Consider the following 25,146-nt stretch of genomic DNA (forward strand, 5'->3'; position numbering starts at 1 on the left):
TCGGTTTCATCCCACCCCGCAGACAAACGTTTTCAGTCAATGCCTGCCAGTGACAAAGGAAGAAATCATCTTGAGGAGGCGTGAAGATGAAGCCGTCTAGTCTCGGCTTGCTACTGCTTCAGCAGAACCCTTTCATTTTGGCCTAATAATAATAATAATAATAATAATAATAATAATAACAATAATAATAACAATAATAATAATAATAGCATTTATTAAGCGCTTACTATGTGCAAAGCACTGTTCTAAGCACTGGGGAGGTTACAAGTTGATCAGGTTGTCCCACGGGGGGCTCACAGTCTTAATCCCCATTTTCCAGATGAGGTAACTGAGGCCCAGAGAAGTGAAGTGACTTGCCCAAAGCTACACAGCTGACAGTTGGCAGAGCCGGGATTTGAACCCATGACCTCTGACTCCAAAGCCCGGGCTCTTTCCCACTGAGCCACGCTGCTTCTGATGGCTTCATGAAGCCAAGCCTCATGATGGCTTCGGCTTCATGAAGCAGCTTCTCCCCCTCATCCCCCTCATCTTACCTCCTTCCCTTCCCCACGGCACCTGTATATATGTATATATGTTTGTACGTATTTATTACTTTATTTATTTATTTATTTGACTTGCACATATCTATTCTATTTATTTTATTTTGTTAGTACGTTTGGTTTTGTTCTCTGTCTCCCCCTTTTAGACTGTGAACTGACTGTTGGGTAGTGACCGTCTCTATATGTTGCCAACTTGGACTTCCCAAGCACTCAGTACAGTGCTCTGCACACAGTAAGCACTCAATAAATACCACTGATTGATTGACTGATCCCCATTTTCCAGATGAGGTAACTGAGGCCCAGAGAAGTGAAGTGACTTGCCCAAAGTCACCCAGCTGACAGTTGGTGGAGTCGGAATTTGAACCCATGACCTCTGACTCCAAAGCCCGTGCTTTTTCCACTGAGCCACCCAAGCGCTTAGTACAGTGCTCTGCATACAGTAGGCACTCAATAAATACAACTGATTACCTAGACTCTTTGTATAGAATGTAACCACTGTGAGCCCGTTGTTGGGTAGGGACCGTCTCTATATGTTGCCAACTTGTTCTTCCCAAGCGCTTAGTACAGTGCTCTGCACACAGTAAGCACTCAATAAATATGATGGAATAAATGAATGAGGGCAGGGATCATGACTACCGACTGTACTATACTCTCCCAAACGCTACAGTGCTGAGTACTAATCTCTCAAATATTTGCTGATTTTGGTGCATATGAAAGGGAAAATCTTTATCCTCTTCCTCTCATCGATCCTGATTAATCAGTAATTTATTAAGCGACACTGTACTAAGCACTTGGGTAACTTCAGTGGAATTAGAAGACCTGATCCCTGACCTCAAGTAGTTTACAGTTCATCATTCATATTTATTGAAGGCTTCCTGTGGGCAGAGTACTGTACTAAGTGCTTGAGAGAAAACAACAATAAACAGACTTTCCCTGGAGACGGACACTAGAATGATTGCTCCTGCCCTACTCGGGATACTCGAAAATAATCATTCTTTGAAATTAGTACTCTTAAAAACAAGCTCCAAAGCACCCTTCTCAACTGAACTAAATGAATTTTGCCTAAACGGTCAGATCCATGACTAATCTGCTAATATCTAACCCAGGAGTTAGCACAGGGAACGGGACAAAGTAAATGCTTAATGGATACCACTCTCTTTTAGACTGTGAGCCCACTGTTGGGTAGGGACTGTCTCTATATGTTGCCAATTTGTACTTCCCAAGCGCTTAGTACAGTGCTCTGCACATAGTAAGCGCTCAATAAATACGATTGAGGATTATGATGATTATTGGGTGGTCAGAATTAAGTTACATTTTTCAGGAAAATGACAGACATTATTGTTATCAGTGACTGTAGGTTTAGAATCTTAACTAGTCAGAAATTTGAATTTGCATAGCGCACCATTCCAATCACTTGAATTTTTAAAGTGTCTGTTTGAATGACAAAAACAGACATGTTAGGACATGGGCGGTCGCCACCTCGAATTGAAACAGTAATTAAATGCAATCCCCCAAACTGGCACCCGTTACCATGTCCTCTGGTTCCGGTATGCTGACACCGTGGAAGAAATGGTTACTTCGAAAGATGGACTGATGCCTCGGAATTAGTTTTCCTACAAAACAAAAACAGCTTGTTTACGACATATTCAGGAACAGCGTTTCACGTATTTCAGAGGAGAAATTTCTGGGGTCCAGGCACAAACCCCAGTGCTGTACCTGTTTCTGTTCTTGCGGGGAGGGTGCTGGCTGGACGAAAAGCACAATTCTAGATGCTGGGGGAGAAAAATAGCTAACCCCTGTGCTTCCCAGACAGAAGCAGGTACAGTGATACCAAGCAATGTACCATTAATAATACCATTAATTAATGGTACCATTAATAATACCATTAATGGTACCATTAATAATAATGGTACTTGTTAAGCACTCACTATGTGCCAAGCAATTTTCTAAGCCCAAGTGGGGCTCACAGTCTTAATCCCCATTTTACAGATGAGGGAACTGAGGCCCAGAGAAGTGAAGTGACTTGGCCACAGTCCCAGAGCTGACAGGTGGCGGAGCCGGAATTAGAACCCACGACCTCTGACTCCCAAACCCAGGCTCTTTCCACTGAGCCACGCTGCTTCTCTGAAGAAGTCAGTCAGTCGATCGTATTTATTGAGCACTTGGGGTGTGCACAGCGCTGCTTGGGAGAGTACAACAGAACAATAAACGGACACATTCCCTGCCCACAATGAGCTTACAGTCTAGAGGGGGAAGAGCTAACAAATGAAACTTCTTAGCAGTCTGTGTGCAAAGAACTAATTGAACATTTTAAACAAGAAGGGAAGAGGGAAAAGGAACGATGGAAATAAACGGGTGGGGGAAGGAGGGAGAAAGGGAAAGGAGAAAAAAGGGAAAAATAATACATTATTCTTCTAGACTGTAAGCTTGTTAATAATAATAATAATGGAATTTATTAAGTGCTTACTATGTGCAAAGCACTGTTCTAAGCACTGGGGAGGATACAAGGTGATCAGGTTGTCCCATGGGGGCTCACAGTCTTAATCCCCATTTTCCAGATGAGGGAACCGAGGTCCAGAGAAGTGAAGTAACTTGCCCAAAGTCGCCCAGCTGACAATTGGCGGAGCAGGGACTGGAACCCATGACCTCGGACCCCAAAGCCCGGGCTCTTTCCACTGAGCTACGCCGCTTCTCTACGGCATGGAGGGAGGCAGGGAGCGTGTCTACCAACTCTCTTCTATTGGACTCTCCCAAGCACTTAGTACAGGGCTCTGCACACAGTAAGCGCTCAATAAATATGATTGCTCGATTGATTCCTAGTTCTTCTAATATGGAAAGGGGGAGGGTGATATTGCAGTCGCAAAGGACCTGACTTCCCACTTTTTCTTCCCGCCCTGCTGCCATTTACCATGCGTCGGGGAGGTGGCGAATCTTCTTCTCCAGGGAATAGACTATGCCGGCATCCAACAGAGACTGCCCTCGCCTCCTGCCCCTGCAGAATCTCCCTTCCACGATTATTGCACGCAAGCACTTGGTGCCAAGCCTAGGAGCTTCCCCGGCCCCACGGCTGCTTGCGAAGGTGCCAGGGAACTAAGGGGCAAGAGCAGCTCCAGATCACGGGTTCAAATCCCGGCTCTGCCACTTAGCTGTGTGACTTTGGGCAAGTCACTTCACTTCTCTGTGCCTCAGTTACCTCATCTGTAAAATGGGGATTAAGACTATGAGCCCCCTGTGGGACAACCTGATCACCTTGTAACCTCCCCAGCGCTTAGAACAGTGCTTTGCACATAGTAAGTGCTTAATAAATGTCATTATTATTATTATTATTATTGTTATTATTATGATCTCCCTGCTACCCAGAGGACGACGGGGTGCCTGCTGTTCCCCGGGCCAAATGGGGCTATGTCCTGTCGCCCTTGAGCTCTTTCCAGCTCAAAGAGGCAGCGTGGCTCAGTGGAAAGAGCCCAGGCTTTGGAGTCAGAGGTCATGGGTTCAAATTCCGGCTCCACCAATTGTCAGCTGTGCGACTTTGGGCAAGTCACTTCACTTCTCTGTGCCTCAGTTACCTCATCTGTAAAATGGGGATGAAGACTGTGAGCCCCCCATGGGACAACCTGATCACCTTGTAACCTCCCCAGCGCTTAGAACACTGCTTTGCACATAGTAAGTGCTTAATAAATGCCATCATTATTATTATTATTATTATTATTATTATTATTACTTCCCGTCCCCAAAGCTCTGAGGGTAAAGCAGGGCAGTGTGGCCTAGTGGAAAGAGCCCGGGCCTCGGAGTCAGTGGACGTGGGTTCTAATCCCGGCTCCGCCACATGTCTGCAGTGTGACCTTGGGCAAGTCACTTAACTTCTCTGGGCCTCAGTTACCTCATCAGAGTTATTACTGTTAGACATAAGCAATGGCTCCCACTGATCCAATGCCCTGACGGCAAATCCATTAGCTAATAATAATGGTTGTGGTATTTGTTAAGCCCTTACTATGTGCCAAGCGCTGTTCTAAGAGCTGAGATAGATACAAGATAATCAGGTTGGACACAGTCCTTGTCCCACATGGGGCTCTCAGTCTTAATCCCCATAAGGCTTAGTACAGTGCTCTGCACACAGTAAGCGCTCAATAAATATGATTGAATGAATTAAGTTAATTGGCCGTGTCCAACCTGATTAGCTTACATCTACCCCGGTGCTTAGAAGAGTGCTTTGCACACAGTCAGGGCTTAACAAGTACCATAATGATTATTACTATGGATAGAGGAGCACAAGAAGAGCACAAGTTTCTAGGCAAGTGAGAAGACTAATTCCTGAATTCCGGGAGCTAAAATGTCCTACCAGTCCCATCTGTCTAGTTTAGATAGAGCTTGAGTCTTCGGATTCAGGGCCAGGAGAAGCAGCGCGGCTCAGTGGAAAGAGCCCAAGCTTGGAGTCGGAGGTCGTGGTTTCTAATCCCGGCTCCGCCACATGTCTGCTGTGTGACCTTGGGCAAGTCACTTCACTTCTCTGAGCCTCAGTTCCCTCATCTGTCAAATGGGGATGAAGACTGTGAGCCCCACGGGGGATAACCTGATCACCTTGTATCCCCCCCCAGCGCTTAGAACAGTGCTTTGCACATAGTAAGCGCTTAACAAATGCCATCATCATTATTATTATTATTATTCAAATGCCCCTCCTTTAATCAGATACTGGAAACATGTGAAGTAGTCAATCATATTTTTTTGAGCGCTTACTGTGTGCAGAGCACTAAGCACTTGGGAGAGTACAACACAATAAACGGGCATATTCTCGCCCCACAAAAAGCTTACAGTCTAAAGTCCATTCCATACCTAAATGAGTTTACCCGAAAAGTGATCTAGGCATCTCTCCAGACTGACTGAGACGCAACCCCTCGGTTATGGTCACTGCTCGGAACGGTCCCCCCCCCACCACGAAAGCCAACACGGGGCAGTAACGTTCATGCTTTTCATTCCGTGTGAGAAACTCGGTCAGCTCTGAAACGCAGTCCATACCCAGCGTTCTGATAATCAGGTAGAGCTGGTCCACGTCTGATTTCCCAGGCCAGAGCGGCTGCCCCGTCAGGAGCTCAGCGAAGACGCAGCCAACCGCCCACACGTCCACGGTGGAGCCATACTGAGTGTCTCCCACCAGAAGCTCGGGGGCCCGGTACCATCTCGTGGCCACGTAGTCGGTATATGCATCTCCCGGACCTGCAAAGAAGCATCGAGACAGTGAGCCAGGTTTGGCCTGAGGATGAATCAGGCACTTTTGGAAACCTCAGGAGGTTTTTAAAGGCTTTGAGTGATCCTGAAGCAATCATTTAATTTATTCTATCGTATTTATTGAGCACTTACTGAGTGCACAGCACCGTACAAAGCACTTGGGAGAATTGTTGTTGTCTTATGCTGTCGAGTGGTGTCCGACACATAGCGATGCCATGGACACATCTCTCCCAGAACGCCCCATTCTCCATCTGCAATTGTTCTGGTAGTGGATCCGTATAGTTTTCTTGGTCAAAATCCGGAATTGGCTTACCATTGCCACCTTCCGCACAATAAACCTGAGTCTCCGCCCTCGACTCTCTCCCACGCCGCCACTTCCCGGCACAGGTGAGTTTTGACTTGTAGCAGATGGCCTTCCACTCGCCAGCCACTGGCCAAGCTAGGGATGGAATGGGCATGTCTCTGCTTGACTCTCCCTCCCATAGTCGAGACAGGTAGGGGACTGGAAACTCCCCAGGTGTGACCCTGAGAGGGGCTTGGGAGAGTACAGTACAACAGATTTTCCCTGCCCACAATGAGCTTAGAGTCTAGATGGGCAGACAGACATTATGAATAAAAATAAATTATAGATATGGAGGGGGAGAAGAGGAAAGGCGGGGGGGGGGCTTCGTCAGGGAAGGCCTCCTGGAGGAGATGTGCCTTCAATAAGGCTTTGAAAGCGGGGAGAGTAATTACCTGCCAGATATGAGGAGGGAAGGCAGTCCAGGCTAGAGGCAGGATGTGGGTGAGGAGCTGAAGGTGAGATAGAGGAGATCGAGGTACAGTGAGAAGGTTAATAATAATAATGGCATTTATTAAGCACTTACTACGTGCAAAGCACTGTTCTAAGCGCTGGGGAGGTTACAAGGTGATCAGGTTGTCCCACGGTTGGCTCACAGTCTTAATGCCCATTTTACAGATGAGGTAACTGAGGCACAGAGAAGTTAAGTGACTTGCCCAAAGTCACACAGCTGACAATTGGCGGAGCTGGGGTTTGAACCGATGACATCTGACTCCAAAGCCCGGGCTCTTTCCACTGAGCCACACTGCTTCTCTAAGATTGGAATTAGAGGAGTGAATTGTGATGGCTGGGTTGTGATAGGAGAGTAGGTAGGTGAGGTAGGAGGGGGCAAGGTGATCGACTGCTTTAAAGGCAATGGTGAGGAGTTTTTGTTTGATGTGGAAGAGATGGATAACCCCTGGAATTTCTGGAGGAGTGGGGAAACATGGCCTGAACGTTTCTGTGGGAAAATGATTAGGGGAAGCAGAGAACATCAGGCTGAAAGAGACCCTGCCACCTGAATAAAGACCACTGCACTCATGAGGACTACCTTAGTAGTCCCTGTGAGAGTCTGCTCCCAAATTTAAGAACATTCTTGCTTTTAGACTGTGTACCCCATGTGGAACAGGGACTTTATCTGATCTGATTATACTGACTCTCTAGCCCAGTGCTTTACCAATACCACAATTAGCACCGTTTTAGACTCTTACCTTACTTCTATTATTCAAGCCTGTGAAGGGGTAGGAGACAGACAGAGCCAAATTACAGGCAACTGAATTCAGCATTCGAATTAAATTAACCATCTGGGACACTTTGGTCCACCAGGAAAGTAACAGCTGTGATATTTGTTAAGCAGTCACTCTGAGCTTAGGACGGCTGTACTGAGCACTGTGGAGACAAAGGCTCATGCCCAATCCTACAGACGGGCTATGGTTTAAGAAGGAGGGTGAAGAGTTATTTAATTCCCTTTTCACAGTGGAGGGAACTAGGGTCCAGAGAAGTTAAATGACTAGTCCAAGGTCACAGCTTAGGACGCTGTACTGAGCACTGTGAAGACAAAGGCTCATGCCCGATCCCACAGAGGGGCTATGGTTTAAGAAGGAGGGTGAAGAGGTATTTAATTCCCTTTTTACAGAGGAGGGAACTAGGGTCCAGAGAAGTTAAATGATTAGTCCAAGGTCACAGCAGGCCGGTGGCATTCGAGGACGACCTCACCGCATTGATCCTGTCACATGATAAGTTACATCTCGCTTTCAGTGACTCATGGGAGCACCTTTCTTCACATCTGTCATATTGCTTGCCTAACTAGTACCACATCAGTAGAAGCAGAGGAGCAAATTTCTCCCTCACCCTTTTCTCAACCGAAGAGATTTCCTGGTAAGCATCTTGAGTGACTTTCAACAGGTGCAAATCATTATTTTGCCAGTGCAGGAGTGATTTTCTGTGGATTCAGTTAGGGATGCCTCGATAATTTTTTCATCTTTTCTTCTCGAAGGTGACGATGGTGGTGGCATCTTTGAAATTTCTGTGTTCCGTAAGTTACGGAAGAGCTTACATCAGTGATTTTCCAGGGTGTTTCCTTGATGCTTGTAGATCCCGGCAGGGAGGCCACTGGGTCCGTGTGCTTGGCCAACTTTCACAGCTCCGACTGCTCTGGTGATTTCCCCAAGAGTTCCGACAAACGCAGTCTCTGCTTGATGGAAGATTTCTATTACGGTGTAATGCCTCATTCATTCAATTGTATTTACCGAACGCTTACTTGTGCTTTACTGTACTAAGTGCCTCATCTTCAACGGTAGGTGGGTTGAGAATATTGGCATATTCTTGCCATCTCTTCAGGATTCCCTCCTGGTCTGGGATGAAGCTGGAGCCCAATTCACGCGTGACAGATGTCTTGATGGCATGTACAGAGTGACATAACTTTTTTTTTTTTTTTAATAACGTATACCCGTTCTTGGGTTCATGGCAATCTGCAGAGCCTCAGTACTCTCCCTGGCCAGTAACCTTAGCCAGAGTTTTCCTGGATTGCCTACTGAGGCATATTGCCAACTGAACTCTACTAAAGTCACAATGTGATTTTGAGTACAGCCTGGCACAAGTTAGTCAGTCAATCGTATTTATTGAGCTCTTACCGTGTGCAGAGCACTGTACTAAGCCCTTGGGAGAATATAACAGACATATTCCCTGCCCATGACAAGCTTAAAGTCTAGAGGGGGTAACAAACATTGATAGGAAACAAACATTGATACAGATAAATAAATTTCGGATATGTACGGAATTGCTGTGGGACAGACCTGATTTCTGCAACCTGGCAGATACAAGAAAAGTACAGAGAGCAGCACCAAAACCTCTATTCAGTTTACAACCACCTTTTAAATTCATTTGATTCTATCATCAGCGAGGGTATTTGTTAAGTGCTTACTATGTGTCAAGCATTGTTGTAAGCATGAGATAATTAGATTGGACACAGTCCCTGTCCCACATGGGGCTCACGGTTTCAATTCCCATTTTATAGAGGAGGGAGCTGAGGCCCAGAGAAGTGAACCAACTTGCCCAAGGTCACACAGCAGAGCCGGGATTAGAACTCAGGGCCTTTGGATTCCCAGGCCCGTGCTCTGTCCATTAAGCCATGCAATCATTAGACCTGGATTCTTGAAATGGCTTAGTACCCTAAAAAGTTCATTAAGATTCTGAGACTGCAGCTGCACATGGTGGTTATGTCAAATAACCAGGGTACTCGTTCCAATTTATTCCCATCACCAATGGGGTGAAGCAAGAAAGTGTCCTGTGCTTGACTTTGTTCACTTGATAATTTTTTTTACGGGTATTTGTTAATTGTTTACTATGTGTCAGGCACTGTACTTAGTTCTGGGGTAGACACAGGCTAATCTGGTTGGACGTCGTCCTTGTACCACATGGGGCTCACAGTCTTAATCCCCATTTTACAGATGAGGTAACAGGCACAGAGAAGTGAAGTGACTTGCCCAAGGTCACACAGCAAACCAGTGGCGGGGTAAGAATTAGAATCCAGGTCCTCAGACTCCCAGGCGCACGATCTTTCCACTAGGCCACACTCTTAATGAGCCCCTGCTACGTGCAGTGAACTGTACAAAATGCCTGTAAGAGTACACAGTCACTTTGATTTATTCTATGCAGTCTTGTAGAAGGATGCTCATAATAATGATAACAATAATAATAATGATTGTGGTATTTGTTAGGCACTTACTCTGCGCTAGGCACTATATTAAGCGCTGTACCTCAGTTCCCTCATCTGTAAAATGGGGATTAAGATTGTGAGCCCCCCGTGGGACCACCTGATCACCCTGTAACCTCCTCAGTGATTAGAACAGTGCTTTGCACATAGTAAACGCTTCATAAATGCCATCATTGTAAAAAAAAAAGCGCTGGGGTGGATACAAGCAAATTGGGTTGGACACAGTCCCTGTCCCCCAGGAGGCTCAGAGAAATCAGTCCCCATTTTACAAACGAGGGAACTGAGGCCCAGAGAAGTGAAGTGACTTGCCCAAGGTCATACAGCAGAGGAGGGCCAGAGCAGGATTGGAACCCATGACCTCCTGACTCGCTGGCCTGTGCTGTACCCACCCTGCCATGCCGCTTCTCCACGCCATGCTGCTTCTCTGCATGTGAGCAAGGAACATATCATCATCTATCGTATTTATTGAGCGCTTACTGTGTGCAGAGCACTGTACTAAGCGCTTGGGAAGTACAAATTGGCAACATATAGAGACAGTCCCTACCCAACAGTGGGCTCACAGTCTAAAAGGGGGAGACAGAGAACAAAACCAAACATATTAACAAAATAAAATAAATAGAACAGATATGTACAAGTAAAATAGAGTAATAAATATGTACAAACATATATACATATATACAGGTGCTGTGGGGAAGGGAAGGAGGTAAGATGTGGGGGATGGAGAGGGGGACTACCAACTCTACTGTACTGTTCTCTCCCAAGCACTTAGTACAGTGCCCTGCACAGAGTAAGTGCTCAATAAATTCAATTGATTGACTGATGTAACAAGAGACTGGGCTGTGTTAGAGTATACTTTCCTTCCACGCCCCTTCCACTTCCAACTCAACAGAAGCATCATCCAAAGATCTAGAGACAGCCATTTAGGAATTGCTGAATGTAGATAACTGTGTCCTAGAGGCACACTCCCAAGAAGACATGGACATTTTTGTAAATTACTTTCCCGAATTACAGGCTGACAATAAGGCTACAGAAAATCAAGCTACCAGATCAGCCTATACCAGGGATACCATACATTTGACCAAAAGTCTATAATGACACTCGGAACTAAACATTACCACAGAAATCTGTCACCTAGGTAGCACACTTATTAAGGGTGTAATCAAAGATAAGGAAGTAGTAAACTGAGTCAAGAAGGTGTGCACAGCCTTTGGAGGACTGTCAAAACAGATGGAAAATGCACACACAGTATTAGGTTCCAGACCAAACTAAATGTCTATAGAGTTGACTGTCTCCATATGTTGCCAACTTGTACTTCCCAAGCGCTTAGTACAGTGCTCTGCACACAGCGCTCAATAAATACGATTGATTGATTGTTCAACCTTCTGTATAGCTATGAGACCCACAGACAACTTAGTCAATCAGCTCAGTGGAAAGAGCCCAGGCTTTGGAATCAGAGGTCATGGGTTCAAATCCCGGCTCTGCCAAGTGTCAGCTGTGTGACTATGGGCAAGTCACTTCACTTCTCTGAGCCTCAGTTCCCTCCTCTGGAAAATGGGGACGAAAACTGTGAGCCCCCCGTGGGACCACCTGATCGCCTTGTAACCTCCCCAGCGCTTAGAACAGTGCTTTGCACATAGTAAGCGCTTAATACCATTATTATTATTATTATTAATCAACGGTATTTGTTGAGCACTAACTGTGTGCAGAACACTGTACTAAGCCCTTGGGAGAATGCAATATAACAGAGTGGGTAGACATATTCCCTGCCTACAACGAGCTAGCATCCTAGAATGGGAGACAGCCAACAATACAAATAAATAAATGAGGGCTGTGAAGCTGAGGGAGGGGTGAATAAAGAGTGCAAATCCGAGTGCAAAAGGCAATCAATCAATTCCGTCAGCATCACTTACTGATTATACCCAACATCAAGGGGCAGGGCATGATCACAACTAATGAAGTTCGAGAATCGAGTCAGCCTCCTAGTATGGAGGTTATGTTCACCTCAACTCAAATGCACTGGGTAGGACACGTGAGGAAAATGGGTAACTAGGTTTTCCAAACAGCTGCTGTTTGGAGTTGTACTTCCCACGCGCTTAATACGGTGCTCTGCACAGAGCAAGCACTCAATAAATACGACTGAATGAATGAATGAGGACAGAGGAAAAGTTTTAAAGATACAGTAAAACAGAGTCTCCAACAGTGCTGCCTGGTGTGGGCAGGGATTGTCTCTCTTTATGGCTGAATTGTACTTTCCAAGCGCTTAGTACAGTGTTCTGCACACAGTAAGTGCTCAATAAATATGAATGAATGAATGAATGCTGAATTGTCAAAGATGCCCACTGCAATCATGAAAGGAGTGGTTCTCTTCAAGGAGAAACTTCATAAGGATCAACTGTTTATTTTCCAATTACTTTTTCCCCACTGCTTTCAAACATGCCCATGTCTCCCCTATCCTAAAAAAAAACCCCAACAAACCCTTCCCTTGACCCCATGGATCCCTCCAGTTATCATCCTCTTCCCAGCTGTCCAACACTGTTCTAAGCCCTGGGTAGTTCCACGTTAATTAGGTTGGGTACAGTGTCTGTCCCTTATGGGACTCACAGTCTAAGTGGGCAACTCACTTCACTTCTCTGGGCCTCAGTTCCCTCATCCTTCCCCTCCCCACAGCACCTGTATATATGTTTGTACAGATTTATTACTTTGTTTATTTTACTTGTCCATATTTACTATTCTATTTATTTTGTCAAGGATGTGCATCTAGCTTTACTTCTATTTATTCTGATGACTTGACACCTGACCACATGTTTTGTTTCGTTGTCTGTCTCCCCCTTCTAGACTGTGAGCCCGTTGTTGGGTAGGGACCGTCTGTATATGCTGCCAACTTGTACTTCCAAGCGCTTAGTACAGTGCTCTGCACACAGTAAGTGCTCAATAAATATGATTGAATGGATGCATCCTGTCTCCCTCTTACCATTTCTTTCCAAGCTCCTCAAGCCAGTTGTCTGTGCCTTCTGCTTTCACTTCTCCTCCAATCTGGGTTCCGCGACCTTAATACCACTGAAACTGCCCCTTCTAAGGTCACCAATGGCCTCCTCCTTCTCGACTGTGAGCCCACTGTCGGGTAGGGACCGTCTCTATAAGTTGCCGACTGGTACTTCCCAAGCACTTAGTACAGCGCTCTGCACACAGTAAGCGCTCAATACGATTGAATGAATGAATGTCCAACGGCCTCTACTCTATCCTAATCCTCCTTAACCTCTCAGCTGCCTTCGACACTATGGAACATCCCCTGGAAGTGGTATCCAACATCCAAATCCAAAGGTTATCCAACATAGGCTTCAGTGGCACTGTCCTCTTCTGGTTCTCCTCCTCTCTCTCTGGCTGCTCCTTCTCAGTCTTTTTGGCGGGCTCCTCCTCTGCCTCCCAGCCCCTAACTGTGGGGGTCCCTCGAGACTCAGTTTTGGGCCCCCTTCTATTCTCCATCTACACCCACTTCCTTGAAGAACTCATCCGTTCCCATGGCTTCAACTACCATCTCTGTGCGGATGATTCCCAAATCTACCTCTTTCCTTCTGAGCTGTCTCGCACGTCTTCCTGCCTTCAGGACATCTCTACTTGGATGTCTCCTTTACACCTCGCACTCAAGCCTGTTCCAAACAAAACTCACCTTCCCACCTATCTTGTTTCTCTGCTTTTCCAGTCTCTGCTGTCAACACCACCATCCTCCCTGTCTCACAAGCCAGAAACCCTGGCATTATCTTCAACTCGTCTCTCGCATTCAGCCCATATAGTCACTCTTACCGTATGCTGTCGGTGCTACCTTCACAAAACTCCACCTTTTCCTCTCCACCCAAACTGCAACTAGCTGATCCGTGGCTCACTGGAAAGAGCCCGGGCTTTGGAGTCGGAGGTCCTGGGTTCAAATCCTGGCTCCGCCACTTCTCAGCTGGGTGACTTTCGGCAAGTCTCTTCACTTCTCTGGGCCTCAGTTCCCTTATCTGTAAAATGGGGATTGAGACTGGGAGCCCCCCGTGGGACAACCTGATCATCGGGTAACCTTCCCAGCGCTTAGAACAGTCCCCCTTCTAGACTGTGAGCCCGTTGTTGGGTAGGGACCGTCTCTATATGTTGCCAACTTGTACTTCCCAAGCGCTTAGTACAGTGCTCTGCACACAGTAAGTGCTCAGTAAATACGATTGAATGAATGAATGATCCAAGGACTTACCCTGCCTTGACTGCCACCACATCAGCCTCCTTGCTGACCTCCCTGCCTCCTATCGTCATCCCCATCAGCCCATACTGGATCATTTTTCTAAAAGGATGTTCAGTCCGTGTCTCCTGACTCCTCAAGAACCTCCAGTGGTTGCCCACCCACCTTCGCATCAAACGGAAACAACTTACCATCGGCTTTAAAGCACTCAGTCAGGTTGGCCCTTCCTATTTTACCTCACTGATTTTTCTCCCACAACCTAGCCCGCATACTTCCCTCCTCTAACTCCAAACCTACTCACCGTGCCTTAATCTCGCCTATCCCGCCACCGACCTGTTGCCCACATCTTCCTTCTGAGCCTGGAACTCCCTCCCCCTTCGAGAAGCATTGTGGCTCAGTGGAAAGAGGCCGGGCTTTGGAGTCGGAGGTCATGGGTTCAAATCCCAGCTCCACCACTGTGTGGTGTGACTTTGGGCAAGTCACTTAACGTCTCTGGGCCTCAGTTACCTCATCTGTAAAATGGGGATGAAGACTGTGAGCCCCCCGTGGGACAACCTGATCACCTTGTTAACCTCCCCAGCACTTAGAACAGTGCTCTGCATATAGTAAGTGCTTAATAAATGCCATCATTATTATTATTATTATTGTTAACCTCCCCAGCACTTAGAACAGTGCTTTGCATATAGTAAGTGCTTAATAAATGCTATCATTATTATTATTATATGTAACAAACCACCACTCTCTCCACCTGCAAAGCCTTATTAAAATCACATGTCCTCCAAGAGGCCTTCTCTGACTAAGCCCCCATTTCCCCTACTCCCTCTCCATTCTGGATCACCCATCCCCTTTGATCTTTACCATTTAAGCTTTTGATACTCACCCCACCTTCAGCCCCAGAGCACTTATGTACATAACTGTAATTTATTTCCATGTTTATTTCCCCCTCTAGACTGTAAGCTCCTGCTGGGTAGGGAACATGCCTCCTGACTCTGTTGTACTGTACTCTCCCAAGTGCTTAGTACAGTGCTCTGCACACGGTAAGTTCTCAATAAATACCACTGATTGATGACAGATCATAAGACAAGGAGGTAAAGTAAAAACGGCACCATGTACTACAAACAACAACAAGAGGACTTCCCTGGCTAAGCCCTCCTTTCCTCTTCTCCCACTCCCCTGCCATGCTCCCTTTATTCATAATAATAAAATAATAATAATGGCATTTATTAAGCGCTTACTATATGCAAAGCACTGTTCTAAGCGCTGAGGAGGTTACAAGATGATCAGGTTGTCCCACGGGGGGCTCACAGTCTTCACCCCTATTTTACAGATGAGGTAACTGAGGCCCAGAGAACTGAAGTGACTTGCCCAAAGTCACAAAGTTGACAAGTGGCGGAGCCGGGATTTGAACCCATGACCTCTGACTCCAAAGCCCGGGCCCTTTCCACTGAGCCACGCTGCTTCTCTATTCACCCCCCACTACCAGCCCCATGGCAACTATGTACATAGCTATAGTTTATTCATTTATTTATTTGTTTTTATGTCTGTCTCCTCTAGACCGTAAGCTCATTGAAAGCACAGGGAATGTATTTGTTTATTCTTATATAACTCTTCCAAGCATTTCGTACAGTGCTTTCCACACAGTAAGTGCTCAATAAATACAATCGAATGAATGGATGAAAATCCATAGCATAGTAAGGGCCAGTCTTTGTGTTGTCTAGAATGTAGGTACATTTTGGGCAGGGAACACGTCTGCTAATTCTGTTATATTGTACTCTCCCGAGAGCTTAGTACAGAGCTCTGCACTTAATAGCCACTCAATAAATACCATTGAATGATACACACATTGTGGACAGAACTGTAGGTCCTTCACTGGTCTTTCACCCACACATTCACGTACCGGTAAATTTTACTGCTGGTGGCTCGTTCTTCGTATATGAAACAAAACCAAGTATTCAGGAAGTTTAGCTCTTCGCAGATTCTTCGAGTCACTCACTTCAATCAATAGTATTTACTGAGTGCTTATTTATATAAAGCACTCTGCTGGGCATTTCATTCATTCATTCAATCGTATTTATTGAGCGCTTACTGTGTGCAGAGCACTGTACTAAGCGCTTGGGAAGTACAAGTTGGCAACATATAGAGATGGTCCCTACCCAACAGTGGGCATTTCGTCTAGATGGTAAAATACAACAGAGTTGGCTGAATTTCTCCAGGCTTTTTACTGGGATCCTATAGGAATCAAATTCCCCAGGTTTCCAACACATCCCTTAAGAGTTGCGTTCTATCAGATAGCCTCTAAATCTGGGGAAAAAAAAAAGTAATTCTTGTGATGGTTATGTAACACCTCCAATATCATCTTTTAATATTTGGATAAAAGAAGTAGAGGTAGAGTAAGAGTTTTACTATTAGTCCACAGATGCTTACTAACAGACACACAATAATAATAATAATAATGGTGGTATTTGTTAAGCGCTTACTTTGTGCAAAGCACTGTTCTAAGCGCTGGGGAGGTTACAAGGTGATACATTTTCCTTGTAACCTTCCTCACAACATTTTCCTCCACTACTGCTACCATTTAGCGATGTTCTGGTGAAAGCAAATACTCGAAAACAGAGTAGCCTGTGGTGTCGGGAGTCGTATTTTCAACTTTCATTTTAAGTCTTTTGCCACCTGCTTCCTTTTCGTTGTGGCCTAATTTCTTTCACTCTCCTTCTCTCTGCCTCTGGATCCATGCTAATTTGCATGGCCCTACACAAACCTAAATAAACACGTGTGTTGAGGACTTTTTAAAAAAATTATTTACGGTATTTGTTAAGCACTTACTTAACATGTGCCAGTCACGGTACTATGCGCTGGGGTGGATAGAAGCTAATCAGGTTGGACGCAGTCCCTGTCCCACATAGGGCTCACAGTCTTAATCCTCATTTTACAGATGAAGTAAACTGGGACACGGTTAAGTGACTTGCCCAAGGTCACACAGTAGACAAGGGGCGTAGCCAGGATTAGACTAGTCTGAGGTGAGTTTTTGGGTTAGTTTGTCCATTCATTCAATCGCATTTATTGAGCGCTTACTGTGTGCGGAGCACCAAACTAAGTGCTTAGCACTGTTAGTTGCTCCCAACCGAGAAAGATTACAATAAAGACTTTCATGAAGCACAGCTAAACCATGAAAACAAGCAAAGAGGTGGTACTAGCATATATGTATATATGTTTGTACATATTTACTACTCTATTTATTTTACCTGTACATATCTATTCTATTTATTTTATTTTGTTAGTATGTTTGGTTTTGTTCTCTGTCTCCCCCTTTTAGACTGTGAGCCCACTGTTGGGTAGGGACTGTCTTTATATGTTGCCAACTTGTACTTCCCAAGCGCTTAGTACAGTGCTCTGCACACAGTAAGCGCTCAATAAATACGATTGATTGATTGATTAGCAGACCACAGAGAGGTCACTGTACCCACTGTCAAAAAAAAATCACATGCTGGCAGAGACAGCATCCATCACCTTGGTGTTAGTAACAGCAAATCCACTTGATTATTTGCATCATCTCATCGTGTTTATTGATGCACTTCCTTTGCAGAGGCGTTGAACGTTGGACCCTAATACCCCCGATTTGGGAGAGAACATTATTTCTTGTTTCTCCCACACTTAGCGGTCACAAATGAGAATTTTTTCAAAGTATTTGTCAAGCATGTAATATGTGCTAGGCACTGTACTGAGCGCTGGGGTAGATGCAAACTAATCAGGTTGCTCACAGTCCATGCCCCACATGGGGCTCACGGTCTTAATCTCCATTTTCCAGATGAGGTAACTGAGGCCCAGAGAAATGAAATGACTTGCCCATGGTCACACAGCAGACAAGTGACAGAGCCGGGATTAGAACCTAGGTCCCCTAACTCCCACACCTGTGATTTCCTTGTAACCTCCCCGGCGCTTAGAACAGTGCTTTGCACATAGTAAATGCTTAATAAATGCCATTATTATTATTATTATTATTTCCACTAGGCTACGCTGCTTCTTGTGGAAAATGAATGACTCTTTTTTTTCCACTATATCCAATTTCATATACCTAATAACTGTAATAAGGACTGGGCCACAATACATTTACTTCTGAAAGGTAGTGTTTTTAAAGGCTGTGAATTTTCTCTTTCGCTGAACGTAACGTGTTGAATTGCCCAAGAATTAAAGTGTCTTTGAACGTGCAACAGATGTTGCACATATTATTCCAGTACACAGTTTCAAGTGGAAAGAGCATGGGTTTGGGAGAGGATCTGATTTCTAATCCCAGCTCTGCCACTTGCCTGCTGTGTGACCTTGGGCAAGTCACTTAACTTCTCTGTACCTCAGTTACCTCACTTATAAAGTGGGGATAAGACTTGTGGGACATGGACTGCATCTAACCTGATTAGCTTGGAGCTACCCCAGTGCTTAGTATACGCCCTGGCACGTTGTGAGGACTTTTTCATTCATTCAATCGTATTTATTGAGCGCTTACTGTGTGCAGAGCACTGTACTAAGCGCTTGGAAAGTACAAGTTGGCAACATATAGAGACGTCCCTACCCAACAATGGGCTCACAGTCTAGAAGGGGGAGACAGACAACAAAGCAAAACATGTGGACAGGTGTCAAGTCATCTTAATACCATTAAAAAAAAAAGTTGGAATTTCTGATTATTAAGCACATTGCTACTTACTCAGAATTCGAGCAAACCCAAAGTCACAGATCTTGATCACTCCTTGCTTGGTTATCAGAATGTTTTCAGGTTTTACATCCCGGTGAATGCACTGCAAGAAAAGAAATCCCATTATTCCTCTGAGGTAGGAAAAGACACAATAAACACCCATGCGGATTTCAGATAAGGGAAATCAGTATGGGAGTTACTCAAGATCAAAATAAATGAATTTTTGAATAAGGATTCCCCATTGAGACATTTTTACAGCTTAGACATTTTTACCGTTTACAAACCTGCCAACCAGAAAAAGAGAGTTCCCAAACTACTGCCAAAGAGGTTATAACCCTTGAGCATGTTTGTGCTTCAGGGAAGTTGAGCAACACAGGAGGAAATAGAAGGCAGTAATTAACTAAACTGGTGCCTAAGTTGTCTCGAAGCCAACACGCCTACTCCGTAAGAGTTTCTGATGGAAAACATTTGATTTTAAAAGCTTGTAACGAGGTATGTATTTGCATGTAGCTTCTGATCACAGCTGATGGAACTCACAGCTACCCGGTAGTAGACGTTGCTGCAGACTTCTGACTGAAAGCTGAAGCTTCTCATCCATTCAATAGTATTTATTGAGCGCTTACTATGTGCAAGGCACTGTACTGAGCGCTTGGGAGAGTGTAATAGAACAGTAAACAGATGCACTCATTCATTCAATTGTATTTACTGAGTGCTTCCCCTGTGCAGAACGCCACACTAAATGTTTGGAAGAGTACAATACAACAATAAACAGACACATTCCCTCTCCTACCCTCTATACCACTTTACGTGGATTTACTTGACATCACGATGGAAAGTGTCACCGACAGGTCTGCCGCCATATCATTGATAAATACTATTGAATGAATTAATGAATACAAGATAATCGGGTCAGATACAGTCCCTGTCCCACATGGGGCTCAGAATCTTAATCCCCACTTTCCCTTTCAGGGAACTGAGGCACAGAGGATGGAAGCGTCTTGCCCAGGGTGATGTAGCACACAAGTGGCGGAGTCAGGATTAGAACCCAGGTCCTCTGCCTCCCAAGCCTGTGCTCTTTCCACTAGGTCATGCTGCTTCTAAAAGTTTAGGGAAACGGGAGATGTGCTAAAAATGCTTTCCTTTCCTGTAAGGTCTTTCCAAATTTACAGACACAAAAGATCAAGAGACACAGATGAATATAGAAGAAACACTTTAATTTGAGTTGGATACAGAAGATTTTTCACAAAGTCAGCTTACAGGCACAGCTGTTGAACAATCATCTTATTACACTCCAGGCAACAAAAGGGACTTATTTATTAATAATAACTGTGGCATTTGTTAAGGACTAAGTGCCAAGCACTGTAGTAGATGCAAGTTCATCTGGCCAGACACAGGCCCTGTCCCAAATGGGGCTCACAGCCTAAGGAGGAGGGAGAACAGGTATTGAATCCCCATTTTACAGATGAGAAAACTGAGATATAGGGAAGCTAAGTGACTTGTCAGTCAGAGCACCGTGCTAAGGGCTTGGGAGAATACAATATAAAAGATATATTCCCTGCTCACAATGAGTTTACAGTCTAGAGCCACGCAGCAGACAAGGGGCAGAGTTGTGACTTTTTCCAGAAGGCCGCACTGCTTCCATTCCTACTTCATTATGAAGCTCAAATTCCATCAAGGATCAGCTGGAAGGACTTCTGGGGCACAAATCACTCTGCTTTTTGGGTGTTGGCTAAAACAACTTTTCGTCTGTACATTTGTAAACAATCGCTTTTTCGCCCCACGGTGCACCAACCCCGCCCTGACACATTTACTGGACTTTCTCTCTCACTGGGTTATCACCAAGTTACACGCTTTCAAGCAACTGATAATAATAATAATAATAATACTGGCATTTATTAAGCGCTTACTATGTGCAAAGCACTGTTCTAAGCGCCGGGGAGGTTACAAGGTGATCGGGTTGTCCCACGGGGGGCTCACAGTCTTAATCCCCATTTTACAGATGAGGTGACTGAGGCCCAGAGATGTGAGTCCGGTTCTCACCCCCATGGGGTGGGTTCTGGGAAGAGAAAAAGGAGCGGGCGGGAGTTGCCAATTTGTACTTCCCAAGCGCTTAGTACAGTGCTCTGCACATAGTAAGCGCTCAATAAATACGATTGATGATGATGATGATACTCAGGTGTAGAAGCAGTATGGCGTAGTGGGAGTCGTGAGCCTCGGAGTCAGAAGGTCATGGGTTCCAATCCTGGCTCTGCCGCTTGTCTGCTGGGTGGCCTTGGGCAAGTCACTTCATTTCTCTGGGCCTCAGTTACCTCTCCCATAAAATGGGGATTGAGATTGTGAGTCCCACCCAATTTACTTGCATTCGCTCCAGCTCTTAGTACAGTACCTGGCACATAGTAAGTGCTTAAAAAACATTATTATTAGTAGTAGTAAGCAATAGTGAAAGGAGCATGATTGGGAGTGAAGGGAGAAAATAGCTAGTGATTGTGTCCCATAGGATTTTCAAGGACCCTGCTGGGGTGTGTGTTTGTGTGGGGGAGAGGTTTCCTGAAGGCACATTCTGTTGACAGTGCTTTGGGTGTTTAATTTAGGCGAGGAACCCCGTGACGACGTGATTAAGCCTGCCAAACACTAGGGTAGCAACCACCATCCAGTCACGTGGCAGAGTGATCGTGGGATCACCATGGCGTTACCATGGCTCAGCTCCTGGGTGCAGTGTATTTTGTTTTTTTGTTTTTTTAAACAGGACCACAAAGAAGTTTGGACAGCTCTACTTTGGGACGTGTCTGGTAACAGCTAGGGGATCATTCATTACTTCATTCAGTGGCATTTACTGAGCGCTTACTGTGTACAAAGCACTGTTCTAAGCACTTAAGGATCAGCCGGTACCTTTCTTCGTCCCTTGACTTCCCTCCATGATTTATGGGTTTTTCTACCCTGAAAGCTCTCCTGGTCTCAGCCAGTATCATGAGACTGAGAAACAGTGTGGCCTAGTGGAAAGAACACGGGCTTGGTAGTCAGAGGACCTGGGTTCTAATCCCTGCTCTGCTACATGCCTGCCGTACGAACTTGGGCGAGTCACTTCATTTCTCTGTGCCTCAGTTCCCTCATCTGTAAAATGAGGATTTGATACCTGTCCCCCCTTCTGCTTAAGACTGTGAACCCTGTGTGCAACAGAGACTGTGTCTGACCTGATTATTTTGTATCGTCCCCAGCACTTTGAACAGTGCTTGCCATGCAGTAAGCACTTAACAAGTACCACAATTATTATTGTTATCAGACTGGAAATAGGGGAATTTACAAGTTTTACCCAGGCTACGAGCCGAGCTATTACATTTTTCATCAAAGCCTCTGGGTCGGTTTGTCAGTTTCTTCCTTTAGGAGCAACATCAGAGGAGAGATGCTGATTTCTCCTAAAAAGAACAAGAGAGCAGAGACATTTTAGATCTCCTTATGCAAGAGGAATAGGCTAGACTAATTTCACAGTAATGCATTCATTTCTAAATTGATACAACAGCACAAAGCGCAAATCTTACCATAGTTTTGGAAGATGGGAAAATCACAATTCAGAAGCGATTTCGTTCTTGGAGGAAGGAAACGTGTCTGAAAAAGGATCCTTTTTTCAAAGGAAGAGAGTGGAAAATTGGAACTATGTTTTCAAACTTCTAGTGCCCAGGATCCAAAAATCTCTTGTTTCAAAATAGAACAGTAGTTCTTTTGGAGCAGAGTAAAGATGGCAGTTGCCCAGATCTGATCGAGCTTACAGCACGGAGATATTCTGCTACTTGGGGCAGTCAGGCTGGCCAGCTGAAGGGTGTCACACAATTACCTCGAGGAAAAAAATCAACAACAAACACTCACACACAACCATGCACACCCAGTATTAAACCCCAGAGGTCTTTGGAGTCTCTAGGTTATTTCTCCCATGACCATAGTATCTGAGCTAGACTCAATAATACAAGAAAGGGATAGCTTTTTACCTTTACTTTTAGCTCTTCAGAATAGTCTGTATAAAACTAAAAATTGAATAATCAGCCACTCTCTAGGTTATTTCTCCCATGAACATAGTATCTGAGCTAGACTCAATAATACAAGAAAGGGATAGCTTTTTACCTTTACTCTTGGCTCTTCAGAATAGTCTGTATAAAACTAAAAATTGAATAATCAGCCACTCTTGATTTGGGTCCAACAGATGGACATTTTTTGTACCAGTGTGATGCAAAAGTGCAAGCGTTTGGCACGCCTCAAAAAAAAAAAAAGCAGTGACGTGTTGTGGTCAAAATATTGTTTTATTAATTTTTATTATTTTCTCAAAGTAGCGGAAATACCCATGCCAATCAAAATCACTGAATCAAAAAAAAAAAGCTTCTTTTAGCACACTACAGTTGTCCTTAACTCACTGTCCTGCGGACAGTCTAAACTACGCACAATCTATGGCTTCCCTTTTCCATGGAGCCTCAAACTCTATTGCTGGGTCTATAAGCACTGCTCTGCACCAACTCGAAAGAGTCTAGATAGAAAGGTTGAAAGAAAAGTGAGAATTAGTTACTCTGGAGTTGCCCTGAAAAACTACCCACTTAATCTACAGGTCATTACCAAAATTACCAGCCACGTAGTTTCGTTAAAGGTTCTTTCTATCAAAACTGAGTCGGTTCCAAATAAAATGTCTTTCCCTTCACCCCCTAACCCATCTGATTCCCGTCTGCTTTTCCCTCCTGTTCTTCGCCCACCTCTCCCTCCCTTATGTGTCAATCACGGAAGAAATGTTACTTAAGGGATTTTTGCTCAAAGGTATTCTGAGGAAGGATATTAGACGGTACTGCAAATTACTTACGTTATGTTTGTGACAGAAATCGATGGCTTGCAGGGTTTGCCACAAAACACTTTTGATCATGTGTTCAGCAACCCTAAAGAGAGGGACACAATTCATTGCGACGATACTTCGTAACAACTGAATGCTATTTAAACCAAGGTCAGATGGATTTCCTTTTGGATTTAAAATTATATTCTGGGGATTCAAGAGGAAGAAACACCCAAATATACATTACTCTATATGCATTACTAATAGGCATTATTCTACATTGCAAACTCCATGTAGGCAGGGCAAGTGTCTACCTACTCTCTTTTACCGTATTCTCCCAAGCACTTTTAGTACAGTGTTCTGCATATAGTAAACACTCGATAAATTCGATTGATTTGATATGTAACTCCCATACCACTGGCATTTTCCTCTAATTTTCTTTTAAATTCATTTGGAAATAGTACAGTGGATTCTCCCTCGGTTCATTCTCCCGCTTGTGCATGGCGTTCCCATTCATTTTAGCAATTCTGGAAACGCTGACCGGGACTTGGCAAATGGGATTAGTCTGTGTGAATATATTTACCAGGCAGCCACCTTTATAGACTATAAAACAGGTGAACTCAGATTAAATGCTGGGAATTCCATATTGCAAAGCTTTACTGGGGAAGAAGCTGAAACGGAGAGCACAGGGAACACCAGGGAGTAAAATTCAGATGAGGTGTTACAAAGGGGCCTTTTCTGCCTGTTTCTTGTAGCTGTAAACATTAACGATCTCTTGACATCTTCCAGTTTGAAAAAGGAACGCCTCAAGCATCCTGCCCAACACTGCCTCTTTCCCTAAATCAGCATCTCATGGGCAAAGCAAGGTGTGAACTACTGCTGATTGTGATAATGGCATCTACATCTGCCCAACAGTCATTCTGTTCCTTCTGTCGCCTAAAATGTCTAACTTGTTGCTTGGAACTGAACATTCTGGGGGCATGGAAAGTTATAAACTCCACAACTAAGTTCATCCAAAATACCTTCGACAGGAGGGCCCTCGTTTTATCCCAAGTTTTCTTGTATTCACGTTAGATCAGTCAATCAATCAATCAATCATATTTATTGAGTGCTTACTATGTGCAGAGCACTGTACTAAGCACTTGGGAAGTACAAATTGGCAACATATAGAGACAGTCCCTACCCAACATTGGGCTCACAGTCTAAAAGGGGGAGACAGAGAAAAAAAAAAAACCAAACATACTAACAAAATAAAATAGAATAGATATGTACAAGTAAAATAAATAAATAAATAAATAGAGTAATAAATATGTACAAACATATATACATATATACAGGTGCTGTGGGGAAGGGAAGGAGGTAAGATGGGGGGGATCGAGAGGGGGACGAGGGGGAGAGGAAGGAAGGGGCTCAGTCTGGGAAGGCCTCCTGGAGGAAGTGAGCTCTCAGTAGGGCCTTGAAGGGAGGAAGAGAGCTAGCTTGGCGGATGGGCAGAGGGAGGCCATTCCAGGCCCGGGGGAGGACGTGGGCCGGGGGTCGATGGCGGGACAGGCGAGAACGAGGTACGGGGAGGAGATTAGCGGCGGAGGAGCGGAGGGTGCGGGCTGGGCTGGAGAAGGAGAGAAGGGAGGTGAGGTAGGAGGGGGCGAGGGGAT

At 44.8% G+C, this 25,146-nt stretch overlaps 1 protein-coding gene across 4 annotated transcripts in view; it reads right to left on the reverse strand.

The window, feature by feature from the left end:
• CDKL4 (cyclin dependent kinase like 4) overlaps positions 1-25,146 on the reverse strand; it is a 97,703-nt gene that overhangs the window by 26,254 nt on the left and 46,303 nt on the right. For all 4 annotated transcript variants that reach the window (XM_038751662.1, XM_038751653.1, XM_038751636.1 and 1 more), the window contains exons 4-7: positions 23,525-23,597; positions 18,703-18,793; positions 5,553-5,750; positions 2,070-2,152 (exon numbers count right to left, since the gene is read on the reverse strand). In XM_038751662.1, coding sequence (XP_038607590.1) covers positions 2,070-2,152; positions 5,553-5,750; positions 18,703-18,793; positions 23,525-23,597 — 445 coding nt within the window. The remainder of the gene's footprint in view (positions 1-2,069; positions 2,153-5,552; positions 5,751-18,702; positions 18,794-23,524; positions 23,598-25,146) is intronic.

The sequence above is a fragment of the Tachyglossus aculeatus genome, chromosome 1 (genome assembly GCF_015852505.1).
Source record: "Tachyglossus aculeatus isolate mTacAcu1 chromosome 1, mTacAcu1.pri, whole genome shotgun sequence".
Taxonomy (NCBI): Eukaryota; Metazoa; Chordata; class Mammalia; order Monotremata; family Tachyglossidae; genus Tachyglossus; species Tachyglossus aculeatus.